Here is a 14,254-nt window from a genome sequence, read left to right on the forward strand (position 1 = left end):
TTTCTTTTAAACCCTCACCTTCCATCTTGGAGTCAATACTGTGTATTGGCTCCAAGGCAGAAGAGTGGTAAGGGTAGGCAATGGGGGTTAAGTGACTTGCCCAGGATCACACAGCTGGGAAGTATCTGAGGCCAGATTTGAACCTAGGACCTCTCGTCTCTAGGCCTGGTTCTCAATCCACTGAGCCACCCAGTTGCCCCTTCGGGTCCTTTTTGAACTCTCTGTGGTTCAAACATTTTTCCACCTAGCCTCACAACAACCCTGTGATATGGTTGCTGCCGCTTTTATCATCTTCATTTTACAGATGAAGAAACTGAGACTCAGGAGATAAAGTGACTTGTAATAATAATAGTAAGCTATTGTCATAGGATTAAAACCCAGGTCTTTCTTGTTGCATATACAGTATTTTACCCACTCTAGGAGAGGTGTCAAACACCTGGCCCCATAACCATATTCACTCTGGAGTACTGTCAGAATCAGATTAAGGAGGGTAGCTCAGTGGATTGAGAGCCAGGCCTAGAGACGAGAGGTCTTGGGTTCAAATCTGGCCTCAGACACTTCCCAGCTGTGTGACCCTGGGCAAGTCACTTGACCCCCATTGCCAGCCCTTACTGCTCTTCTATCTTAGAACCAATACACAGTATTGATTCTAAATTGGAAGGTCAGGATTTAAAAAAAAAAAAAGAATCAGATTAAAATGGAATCAGAGAGAGTTAACAAACAAAACAAACAAAAATATAATAGAATGCAGACAATGGTAGCATACATTTTTCTAAGTCAATACATACTCACAGGGATCTTTATATCATTTCTATTTGAGTCTGATACCACTGCATGGCATTATATTGCCTCTCGAGATAGAAAATTGACCTATCAATTTTCCATTTCTCTCCAAAGCTATAATGATGAACCACAGTGCTTTGCCTGTCAAATCAAACAGTCCCAACAGTCTGCTGAAAATGAATACATTTTAATGTATTTCCATACATTTTTATTTATATGGATTTATATAATTTATATATACATATATAATATAAATTGTAGGAATATATAATTTACATAAATTATATGGATTTATAAATGGGAGTGAGGCAATAGTGGATAAAGTCAGCAACCCCTGGTTTTGAGTCTTGTTTTCAGCACACACCGTCTGTATGACTATCGATCGATAAGTCACTTAAAACCCTCGTGCTCTGGGGAGGCTGTAAGTTTTCAGACAGGTCAGTGATTTCGTGCTTGTACTCTCTGGGGGAAGCGCTCGTGCTTCTGATGCAGAAAGATGTCCCCAAGGACCTTTATTCAGAGCCAGGGGGCAAGGGAAGCATGCCTACATCTCCTCTCTATCTGTACTTCACAAAGAACGCTCCCAATGCCAATGGACAAGGAGAGAGGCTTTTGTTCAGGAGAATCTGGTGAACAGCTCCTCACCCAGGAGCACTTGGGGCACTATTATGCCCAGAGAGACACTGATTCTCAGCTATGGTTACTTCATATTAACTCTTCCTTTTCCATGCATTTTTTTTAAATCCCTACTTTATTTCCTGGTAACAGCTCTAAGACAAAAGGACCAGGACAAGGCTAATGGGGGTTAAGTGACTTGCCCAGAGTCACACAGCTAAGGCATATCTGAAGCCATATTTGAACCCAGGTCCTCTCAGCTCCAGTTCTCAGACTTTATCCAGTGTGTCACATGAATCCCACCTCCCGTCCCCCAATTTTCCATGGCTTTTAAGTCAGATTTTGGCAAGGACATTTGAGAAAAGAAGTTTCATTTGCAGAAAAAGTCTCAGATTGTTAAGCTAGAGAACAACATCTCATTCCTTTCCAATGTACAGACAGTATCACGTTAAATACTTACAAGTGGGGAAAATGGAAAGCACCAGCACCAAGAGATGCAACCAATGGTGATTTGAGAGAGCATTTTTTTAAAAGGGTTTGAGTTCGGTATCCTTCTTCTGGAGCTTTTTTGTTTTTAAACAGAATTCTAATTCTGCCTTGTCTTGATTACATTCCATCCTTTCAGATCATTTCCTTTTCTTCTCCCCCACAGCCCTTTTCTGGTCCAAATCTATCATTCCGTCTAGATAGGGAACTCCTTGGGTAGAAATTCCTCCTCCTGATGTGGACAACACATCTGTAATTTGTAGCCTTAGAGTGGGAAGTTAAATGCTTTTGATCACACAGCTAGTATGTATGAGAGACAGAACTTGAACTCAGGCCTTTTTGATTCCAGCTTCCTATATATACCACCATCTCCTGCCTTTCTTCCTTTTCCTTGCATACTTATAAATAATGATTTAATATCATAGTAGGGGAGAAGACTGGACCTAGAGTCAGGAAGAATTGAGTTAAAATCTGACCTCAGAAACTTTTACTAGCTGTGTGAGCCAGGGTAAGTCATTGAACCTGTTTGCCTCAGTTTCCTCAATTATAAAAGGAAGATAATAATATGACCAGGTTCATTTTGAGAATTTAAATGTGATGATATTTGTCAAACATTTTAGGATAGTGCCTGGCACAATAGATGTTTATTATTGGTTGTTATTAATAATAATACTAAATTATTAATAAATATTTTGTTATTGTTAATAAATAATTAACAAATAATAACTATTAATAAATTATTATAATGTAGTACATGCTACATTCAAAAAGTGTGACAGGGCAACTAGGTGGCATGGTGGATAGAGCACCAGGCCTGGAGTTAGGAGAACCTGGTTTCAAATTTGGTCTCTGACACTTCCTAGCTGTATGACCCTAGGCAAGTACTTTAACCTCAGTTGCCTAGTCCTTGCCCTTCTCCCTTAGAGTTGTTACTAAAACAGAAATAAGGGTTAAAAAAAGCAGTATGGCTTATATTTTATTTTTTTCTTGAAGAAAATTAGGAGGATCTCAATTCATTTTCAATCAAGTTGAACTAAGAATTTAAGAAGCAAGCCTATAATTGGACCTATAAGTGTATAATGGCCCAATAAGTACTGACAGAACTTGGATTAGATTGAGTTGATCCTGACCATAGCTAGTCTATGGAAATTACTGTATAAATCAATCAGCCAACAAATATTTGCTACATTATGTGCCCCACTTTGTACTAGGCACTAGAACTACAAATACAATAAAAGGAAGCAATTCTTACAAAAAGATTACATTCTAATGGAAGACAAGCGCAGATGTTATTGCCATGCAGTCATTTTCAGTTGTGTCTGACTCTTCATGACCCCATTTGAGGTTTTCTTGGCAAAGATACTGGAATAGTTTGCCATTTCCTTCTCCAATATGTCCCCATCTTACAGGTGAGGAACTGAGGCAAATAGGAATTAATGTCATAGTAAAGAGAGAATCCTGGGTGCAGAAACGAGAATGCTTGAGTTAAAATCTGACCTCAGGCCCTAACTATGTGACCCAGCTGTTTGCCTCAGTTTCCTGAACTATAAAATGAGGATAATAATACCTATCATATTATCTATAGTAAGAATGCCTAACTCACAGGTTTAATTGTATGGTTGATCAGTGAGACCCAAATAAGATAATGTCTTTAGAGCACAATATTGCAAAGTTATAATTCCCACATAAATGTCTGATATTATCATTATTATTAGCAGCAGTAAATCAAATGGTATGATAAATTAAAGAATTTCAGGATTAAAGACGTTGAGGGCTGTTCAGTATTGCTCGATGATATTGACATTTGTCTTCTTTTTTATATTAATTCATTTAATATTTATAAGCACACCATCTGAGTAAACAAGCAAATTGCAGAATGGTAAGGGACCTTAAATGTCATGTAGTCATACTGCCATCTGATATCATCAGTCTGCATCCATAATATAACCTAAAAATGGTCATCTAGAAGCCACTTAAGATTCTTAAGCAATAGTTAATGCATGTTTTCTCAAGGAAACTTGTCCTGCTTTTGAAAAGCTCTGATTATTTGAAAGTTATTTTTGTATCAAGCTGAAATTTAATTCCATGTAATTTGTGTTCACTAAAGCCTTCAGATTGTTGAGAATGGCAATTCTGTCACCTCTAAATCTTATCTTCTCCAAGCTAAACATCCCAAATTTCTTTGACAGATTTTTGTAGAACATGGCATTTCAGGTCTCTTGAACATCTGACAACTCAGTTTCCTTTAGATGTGTTCCAACTTGTCAGTGTCCAAAGCATTCCAGATAGCGTCTGGTCAGAGCAGAATTCAGTAAAATCATTATTGTCCTTGCTATTGACATTATGCTTCAATTAATGCAGGAGAAGATAAAAACTTTTTAAATGACCATTTCACACAGTTGACTCCCTTGAGACTTGCAGTCCACTAAAACCTCTGTGTGTTTCTACTTGAATGGCTGGCTAGCCACATTTCTCTCCTTCTGTCTGAGTAGAGTTGGATTTTGAGCCTAAGTGCTAGACTTAACATTTATTTCTATTCAATTTTGTCTTATTAGTGGTAGAATATTAAGCCTGTGTCATCCATGAATGGCTCTGTGTTATCCTGAATGAAGATGTCTAGTGTAGTGCCATATAGTTCTGTCCTCTGCCTTGTCTTGTTCAACAACTTTATCAGTAATTTGGAAGACGGCAAAAAAGGCATGCCTTTCAACTCTGTGGGCCCCACAAAGCTGGAAGGGACAGCCAGTATTGTGGATAAATAGACCAAAGGGTCTCAATGGACTAGAACACGAGCTTGAACCCAAAATGGTAAAATGAGATGTGAATATTTAGTCCTGTGTTTAGGTTTTAAAAAAAAGAATGTTCTAAAGTGATACACAGTTCAGTAAATGGAACAAGGAAACCCATATGCATGATGACTGCAACAAAGTAAATGGAAAGATGACCATGAAAAAAAATCTAAAATGAATATTATGAAAAAAAAAAAGATATAAGAGAAAACAAAGAGACAGTATAGTTCATTAAAAAGCTTTCAAAATCTTGGCCTGCATTAATAAAAGTCTCAGGAAAATAAAATAAAATAAAAGTCTCAGGAAATAATAGTTACACTTTACTCTAAGCTTGCCATATCTTGAGTCTTGTATTTAATTTCGAAAGTCACATTTTCAAAGAGAAATCGACAACTAGAGTACATGAGAGAAGTGAGTAGGAAAATGAGGAGATGCAAAATCATGAAATGTAAGGAATAGTTAAAGAAACTGAGCATGTTTAATCTGAAGAAGAGAAAACTAAGGGGAGACATGATTATCTGCCCCCAAGTACTTAAAGAGCTGTCACATGGAATATGGCAATATCTTTGTTGCTCCAGAGGGCAAAAGTATAGTACAATCAATCAGCGGGAATTATAAAAGCCAATTTTCACTTAACATAAAAACTTTTCTTTTAATTATAGCTGTCCACCATTTGAATAAACTGTCTTCTTAGTTAGTAAACTCCCTGTTATTAAAGGTATCTACCCAAAATCTGGATAAATGTCTGTTATGTTTGCAGTACAAAAAAAAAATTTAGCATATGGGTAAGTGGTTGGACTAGATAGCCAATACAGAGTTTTCTACCTCTAAGATTTTTTTGATGCCATTATTAATGTAACATCCCCAAAACATTGGTAGAATTGATCAACAAAAGCAGCAACAGCATTTTTCAAGCTATTTTTTCCCCTATAAGATCAATCATCTGAGACGGTGTGGTTTTAGTGAAAGCCAAAATTAGATGTATTTTTAAATCAGTTTTCATATGTGCTAAAGTAGTTACAATAAGAAATTTCAAACTATGTGAAAAATTCTGCTGAAAGCTTTTTTTTTAATGAAAATGATCCTACTGAAGATGAATTTAATTAACAGATGTCACCAAGATACCAGCCTCTCTTGTTCTTTATTGTTCTCTTTCTATTTGTAAATGCCTTAGGTTGGGGATCTCTCTCCAGGCTTGTCTTCTGCAAATTGTAGGATATCGAAACCTCATTGCAGAGGTTGAAAAGCTGCGCAGAGAACCGTATGATTCGGATAATCCCCAACATGAAGAAATGCTTTTGAAGGTTGGTACTTGGACAGCATTTGGAACTTGTTTCAAAAAATCTCTTATGTTTTCCAGTCGTTTTTCTGCTGACTTACCTGTTGGAAAAAATAATTTCTATTTATTTCCCAATTTTCTTTTCCTGTGCACTTTTTCAAGAATTAGGCTCAGATTTAAATGGTTAAACCTACTGAGAAAACAGTCAGGATTATTTCTATGAGTCTTGGACACTTGGCAGAGCTCAGGCTGGTTAAAAGGTTTTAAATGCTAACGCTGTTTGCCAAGTAGTGACCTGGGATTTTCATTTATCACTCTTGATACACATCAGAGAAGATGAAGTTGGTTTCTGCCTTAAGCAATAGCTCCCCTGGGAAATTACTGAAGATCTTAATGGTGATTATTTATTCATGCAACTAGAAGAATATTAAAAGAGGAAGTCACAATTTGTATGTGGTATGTTTGAATTGTTGGAGAAAGACCACAGAGTACCAAATGACACTGGACAGTGTTTGAGCAGTTTATGATTTGAGAATATAATGTGAAATAATAAAATGATGATTGATTTCCTAGAAGAAGATAAAAAAAAAACTGAAAACTACTTATCTGTAATATGTTGATTTTTTTCATGGAGTATTTAGGCCACTAATGGCCTATCCTAGAATAAATGGTGCAAAGAAAAGGGTAGAAGACATTTGTTTACAGACCTTAAATTTGTCTAATTAAAAAAATAGGAGTCTCAACTTTAAAAACATTTATCTTGGGGCAGCTGGGTAGCTCAGTGGATTGAGAGCCAGGCAGCTGTGTGACCCTGGGCAAGTCACTTGACCCCCATTGCCTACCCTTACCAATCTTCCACCTATAAGCCAATACACAGAAGTTAAGGGTTTAAAATTAAAAAAAAAAATTAAAAAAAAATAAAAAAAAATTTATCTTTTTGCAAATTTCTTTGTAGAATTCTTTGAGAATGTAGACATGTACAGCTGACTTTGCTATCCATAATAATCCATAATGATTATGATATAGATTATTTTTGATCAAAGATATTTTATTTTCCCAGTTAAATATAATAAAATTCATTTTCCAAAATTATAAGACCAAATCATTTCCCTCCCTTTCTTCCCTCCCTACAATCAAGAGATGGTAAGCAATTTGATCTGAGCCATACATGTATTGCTAAGATATAGATTATTAAACACTCTTCAAGGAACGGGGATTCAGGAACTCCACTCTTAGGCTGCCATGAGAGAATATAGCAATCTCTATATTCTCTGTTCTAGAATCCATTGACGTCTTTTAAGTGGGACAACAATTTGCATTCACAGATTTTCCTCCCTTGGAAGTAGGTCTGCTCTAAGTTCTGATTTCTGCTGCTAGTTTATGTTTGGCTGCAGTAGAATCCCCTAGAAGATTGTCTCTGTACCTGACACCCTTTTTATATGCCCAGGACAAAGGAGTGACTCCATCCCCCAAGAATGTGAAAGCCCACTCTTCTATCCCTAACTGATCTATAATATCCCAGGCCAATCAGTATACCCCTGATTACTGAGCTTTAGTCACTCATCCTCCATGAGGTATAAATGATTTTACAAGTGCCACTGGGCTACTTTTAGGCAGATAAATCAAAGATTTATCTATTACTAAGCTAAAAGCGTTTCATTTTTTTTTCAATACATTTTTTGGCTCTTATTCTGTGTCTCCATACTGAGTGATTAATAGGACACAAAGAAAATATATGTCATGTTTCTTGCTCTCAACAAGCTTGCAGTCTAGTTGAAACAATAATACCAATGCACAGGAAGCACTTGGGACTTTATACTTGTAACAAGGACAGTAGAAGTTGAGGGAAGAGAAAGACAAGTATAGATTGGAGGGTTCATAGAATAGATACTTAGTGGTGTGCCCTTATGAATAGTTCCATTATGAAGTGAAAATGGTACTTGCCTGCCAAATTTAAGACAGCCCACAATAGGCTAGGCTCTTGAGTCACATATTGGCAACAGGGAATTTGTGAGGCATGTTTAGGGTTGGGGTGAAGAATGGAAAGAGCTGGGGCATAGAGATGGGAATATGGAGGAAACAGTGAAGAGACTGGCTTGATAGGAAGAATTAATCCAGCTCAAGGAGAGTTTTTGAAACCTAACAAGTATGGTTGAATCTGATATGTGGGTCAGTAGTCTTCTGGATTCTTGGCTGTTTGGACTTGATATGAGAAAAAAACTATGAAAGTAATGTCTAAGTAAAGCAATGTACAATAATCTATCACAGTGACCTGGGCAGTAGGAAGGAGAAAAATTAATAGGGATTTTGAAGAAAGAATAGATAGGATTTCGATCCAGATTAGATCTAGGGAATGAAGGAGAAGGAAAAGTCAAAGATGATTGATTACAAGATTTCTAGCCTATGACACCTGCCAGTATGCCCTCATGAACAGTTTCATAGTAAAGCACAAATGGTGCTTCCCTTCAGAATCTAGGGCAGCTCATAATAGACTCTTTAGTCATAAAAGCTATCAATGGAATATTTCAAAAGAAGAATGTCACATATATATCATGTTTCGTGTGTGATAAAATCTTCATTAATATAATAGCTGAAATCAAAAGGTCATAGATCTAAAGCTAGAAAGGATCTTGTTGGTCTTTTGATCAATAAGAGATCAATTGAAAAGATCAAAAAGATCAATTGAAATTGAGATTCAGACAGGCTCTGATTTGACTAAGTTCATACAGGAAGTAAGTGGCAGAGCTAGCATTCAAAACCAAGTCCTCTAATTCCAAATCTAGCATTTTTTCTGCTGCACAATGGATCTATAATGGCAGGGTATTCAGAGGTTCAAATTCCAAATCACTACTATTTACCTTGTGATCTTAAATGTTTTATTAAATCTCTTTGGGCTTCAACTTCCTTATTTATAAAAAAAAAAAAAAGAATGTGGGATTTTACAATCCCTTTCAGTCATAAATTCTTTATTCCCATGCTATCTAACCCACATGATTTCCTTAGAGAATAAATATGTTTGCACATTAACTACTTAGAAAAGAAAATCTTGTATTTGTCACACTGATTCATTGGAAAAAAGATCATCTTAAAGTTGGTTAGGCTATTAGCGCACTTAATACAATTACTATGACAAGCTTTTTATTAATTTCACTCCTGTTTGACTTTGCTCTCCCAAAGTGGATGGTCAATTAGCTAGTTCTCTTAGTTTCTTATAGAGGAGAAATTGAGCTTACTTTTACTCAAGCATAAAAAGCTGACTATTCAATAATTAGCCACTCTGAGGATTCTTCTGAACTGAGATCTAATTTATGTTTTGATGAGTGTGGAAAACTGGTGAATTGTGGAGATTACAATTTAGTGTCTGAGGTCCAAAGGTATTTTCTCATACTAGCACATGAAAGTTTGCCTTGAGCATGATAAAACTATTTTATTTCAAATGCTATGTAGTTCTGCCAATATGCCAGAATGATAAAATATCATATTATATGGATTTTTTGGATTATATCCCAGAATAACTGGGACAGTTTGCAACTTTTTTGAGTTTGAATTTTTATTAGTTGAATATCACATTTTAATTTACATAAATGTCATGTATCAGATTTTGTAGTACTTAACTAAATCAAGACACTTGTAGTAGTGTTACTTGTGTTTTTGCTGTGTAAAGTCCATCTTTTATGTCCTTTTGAGGCAAAGACTTGGGAACACAAGGTCTGGATTCTTATGAACCCAGTAATGAACCAGACATCTTGTCCCATTGTCATTTGTCAGTCATGGAAAAAGTAAGTCTAGCTAATTTCAGAGAGGCTTCTCACCAGATTGGTTTCAGGGGGATGAATAGATCTCCATACCAAAGAACTCTCGATTAAGGAAATCATAGAGGGTGGAGAGAATACACATACAGATCCTTGAAGTATTCAAACATAGTTTGTGTTTGAAATTGTACTTTAGCATGAAAATGGATAATTATTTCCAAGAAGGAGGTATGGTAGTCAGGCAGAGGGGGAAGATTTTGAAGCAGAGAAAATATTTCTTCAATCAATCAATAACAATGTATTAAACTTATTGTTATACAAAGGCCAAAGTGAAACAACTCCTGTTCACAAGGAGTTTCTATTCCAACTGGGAAGACCACGAGGACATATATAAGTTTATGTGGAATATATAAAGAGGATGACTATAAATAAATACAAAATGATTAAATAATTTGAAAGTGAGCACATTAGCACTTCAGAGATCAAAAAAGGCACTGTGAAGTTTTGTCTTGAAGGAATAGTCTGAGTTAGAGGTGGGAAGGGAATGCATTCCAGCCTAGAAAGCCAGTGCAAAGAAAGAGAGAGACCCAATTTGGTTGGAGGGAAAGAAATATCCATGGAGGTTAAGGCCAGGTTGAGAAGGCCTTTAAAAGCCAAAATGAGGAGTTTATGTTCCATCCTCTAGGCCAGTGGTTCCCAAACTTTTTTGGCCTACCGCCCCCTTTCCAGAAAAAATATTACTTAGCCCCGTGGAAATTAATTTTTTTTAATTTTAATAGCAATTAATAGGAAAGATAAATGCATCTGTGGCCATCACCAACCCGCCTGGATCGCTGCAGCACCCACCAGGGAGCGATGGCGCCCACTTTGGGGATCACTGCTCTAGGCAATGGGAAATAAATGAAGTGTATTTAGTAGAGGAGAGGCTTGACAAGACATACATTTAAAGTAAATCACCTTAGGAGCAATGTATAGGATGGAATAAAGTGGGGAAAACTTGAGGCAGGGAGACAGATTGAGAAGCCATTGCAACAATCTAGTTGACAAGTGATGATGGCCTGAACTGAAATTAGAAGTTAGGAAAAGAGGTTGGAAGTGAGAGAAGTTGTATAGATAAAAATGAGATTTGAAAACTGATTAGATCTGGGCACTTGATAAATATTGATTGATAGACATGTAAGGTAAAGAATAATAAGGAGTCCAGGATAACACCAAGGTTATGGACCTGAAAAACTTTAGAAAAGGCAATGCCTTCTACAAAAATAATGAAGTTTGGGAAAGGAGAGATTTCAGGGGAAAGCTAATGAGTTCTGTTCTGAACTTGTGGAGTTTGAGATAAATCCAAGACATCCAGTTTGAATTGTCCAATAAGTAGTTGGTGATGCTGAGCAGGAGAGACTGAGGTTGGATACATAGACCAGAGAATTGTGGCCATAGAGATAGTTAAACTCATGGGAGCTAATGAGATAGTGGAGTTCTAGGTCAATGAAAGAGCATAAAGAGCAGAATAGAGGGCCAAGGCTGGAACTTCGAGGAATAGCCACATTGAGATGTGATGTAGGTGATTCATCTGCAAAGAGAAAGAGGGGAAAAGAGGCCAAAAAAGTTGAAGAAACAAGGATGGAGTAATGCTTTAAAAGACCTTGTGATGTTAGTGCAAAAATTTTAAAATATTAGGCTACTAACTGTGCCTGGGTGTATTGCCTTGTGAACTAATCAGATGTTAAGAATATTATATGTTGCTTGATTTCCTTGATTGGCTAAGATGATTAAGATTACCAAGACCACTAATTTTTCTCATTTTTCCTTTTGAACTTTTGTGCAGTAAGTTGTAATTATTTCATTGTAGATATGATAACATATCTTTAAATTTAAATGAGAGGGGGAAAAACAAGTAGAAAATTAGGAACTATTTCATAAAATTATGAAGAGAAGTATACTTAAAATGCTAGCTCCTCCTGAAGTTTTATTTTTTATTAATGTAAAAAATGAGTAATTATTGTTTCCCTCTCTAATCCTTGACTATATGAGGAAGCAAGGATATCATTTGAGCATTATATTATTCTTACCTCTCTTCCCTTTATTCTTTAGTTCTCTGACCTTTCCTAAATCTCTAGCAATTCCGTCAGAGAACTAAGATTCAAATCAGGCCTTTTCATTTTATTAACAAGTATGCTAACAGATTTATTGTGAAAGGTTTTAGCTACTGACTAAAGAGAGATCTGAAGATTATCTGTAGGTATCAATTATCCATATTTATAAGTCCCGTTCCCTATTCTGCCTTCTCAGTACCATAAATAAGAGTTATTCTTGTCAAGAATATAATAAACTACATACAACTCCTAGAATGTCATTTTTTTTAGATGTCAGTAAGAAAGGTTTAAAACTTTTTTTTAAATCTCCTCAAAGTGTGTATTAGATATGCTTATCAACAAGTTATGTTGATCTCTCATCTCCAGTTATGGAAATCCTTGAAGCCTGATACTCCTCTGGAAGCTCGGATTTCTAAGCAGTGGTGTGAAATTGGTTTCCAAGGTGATGATCCTAAAACAGATTTTCGAGGGATGGGACTTCTGGGACTGTATAATTTGGAGTAAGTATCTAGATGGTCAGCTATATTTAAAAGTAAAATGATGAAAAAAAATTTTTTAAGTAAAATGATGGCCCCTCTATTCTATTTTTTGAAATGTTTGCTTGAGTAAATGTGAGTAGTTCAAGTACTCAATACAATTTTAGGTTGTTGGTTTTTTTGGAGAACACAAGGGAAAACATTTAGACTTTGTTTTAATCAAATAACTGGTCATATCTTCCTTGCCTTTATTCTTGCATATCCTATATAATTCATTGTAGACTCACTGAATGCTAGTGGAAGAAGAGGTCTTAGAAATTATCTAGCCCAACTTTTTCATTTTATAGAAAAATAAAACTAGCTAAAGGTTAAATGAGCTACTCAGATTCCCATAGTTAATATATTGGCAAAAATGAGAATAGAACCTAAGGTTCCCGATTTCCAGACCAGAGTTCAAGTCACTCTGTAGACATTTGTGACTCAGCCCCCAAATTCATTTCTGAATTTTAAAATAGACTTGCCCCTCTCTCTCTCTCTCTCTCTCTCTCTCTCTCTCTCTCTCTCTCTCTCTCTCATTTTCTAATGGCATCTTTTTTATCCTGAACTTTTCCCATATTGTATGTTTGAGGGGTTTTCAATTATAGATCATATTTTAAGGTTTTTTTAATGAGAGATTAAAATGTTATATTAAAAAAATTAAACAAAAGAGAACATAAGTGACTTGAAAATATACCCTATCTTGTAATGGCTCATTTTTTCTAGCCTTTTAAGCTTCAAAAAGAAAAGTATAAACTAAACAGCATCTGAACCCTACCATCATCTATAAATCATACTCAGGCTGTGCTTGCATGTCTGCAGCTCCATCAGGCTAAACTGAAAAATAATCATTTCTGCTTATTAATGTTAATTTTCCCAGAAAAGCCAAAAAAAATCAGAAACCTAGACATAACAACCTCATTATTCATTTGGTCTTGAGATTCCTGGTAAATGAGACAAGTTTCATTTTTAGTTATGGCCCTATTTCTGTACATGCTCTTTCATAGCTAGTTGTGTGACCTAAACAAATTGTTTCACATCTCTGAGGCTTACCTTCTCTGTTTTGCCAACTGTAGAATTCATGTAATAGATTATAAAAGAGAGATTGTGGGAATCCTATATGAGTTAATATATTTAAAGCACAATAAAACATGAATTTCTATTGTTTGTTATCACGATTATATAGAATTAACATTAATTGCTGGGATCCAGGAGACATCTGGCCCAAGGGACAAGGGTGGAGCCTTGGCAGACACCTAAAATTGAGATGAAAGAATTCTCTTACCCATTTTCTCATCCCATCAGGAGTCCTACCTCTGTCCCCAGACTTCACTCTATAAAAAACATAGATATGTAGACTTTGATCCCCCTTAGAATTCAGCCATCAAGCTTCCCGGAATCTAATGGAATGAAATAAGTGGCATATGGGACCTCTCCTCCTACATGTAAACATCAGTTGCTAAGAGACGAAAGGTTGTTGCTGTTCTACACAGCACCCTCTGGTGTTCAGACCCATCATTGCAACCTTGTGAATGCTGCTCCCCCTTAAGCTCAAGTCAGAAAAGCCTTCTGGTCTACTGGCCAGAAGTGGGAGAAGGAAGAAAAGGGGAAGATCTAATGCCCCCTACATGATTATTTTTTTGAACCTGGTTTTGAGATATAGCCGGTTTTCTTTCATAATCTGTCTCTAGCCTTTTTCTTTCATTACCTAGAAGGAAAACAATATAGCATCTGGCTATAATTTTTTTAAATTAATTCACTATAATTTTATTTTCAGCCTCAAATTCTCTCCCTTCTTATGCCCCCACTCCCACTGAAAAAGCAAGAAAAATAAAACTCATTACAAATATATATATATATGTGTGTGTGTGTATATATATATATATATATATATATATATATATAGAGAGAGAGAGAGAGAGAGAGAGAGAGAGAGAGAGAGAGA

At 36.0% G+C, this 14,254-nt stretch overlaps 1 protein-coding gene across 2 annotated transcripts in view; it reads left to right on the plus strand.

The window, feature by feature from the left end:
- Positions 1-14,254, plus strand: part of ELMOD1 (ELMO domain containing 1) — a 31,144-nt gene that overhangs the window by 3,769 nt on the left and 13,121 nt on the right. For both annotated transcript variants that reach the window (XM_044666290.1, XM_044666291.1), the window contains exons 4-5: positions 5,848-5,977; positions 12,164-12,297. In XM_044666290.1, coding sequence (XP_044522225.1) covers positions 5,848-5,977; positions 12,164-12,297 — 264 coding nt within the window. The remainder of the gene's footprint in view (positions 1-5,847; positions 5,978-12,163; positions 12,298-14,254) is intronic.

Source organism: Gracilinanus agilis, chromosome 3, assembly GCF_016433145.1.
Source record: "Gracilinanus agilis isolate LMUSP501 chromosome 3, AgileGrace, whole genome shotgun sequence".
Classification (NCBI taxonomy): Eukaryota; Metazoa; Chordata; class Mammalia; order Didelphimorphia; family Didelphidae; genus Gracilinanus; species Gracilinanus agilis.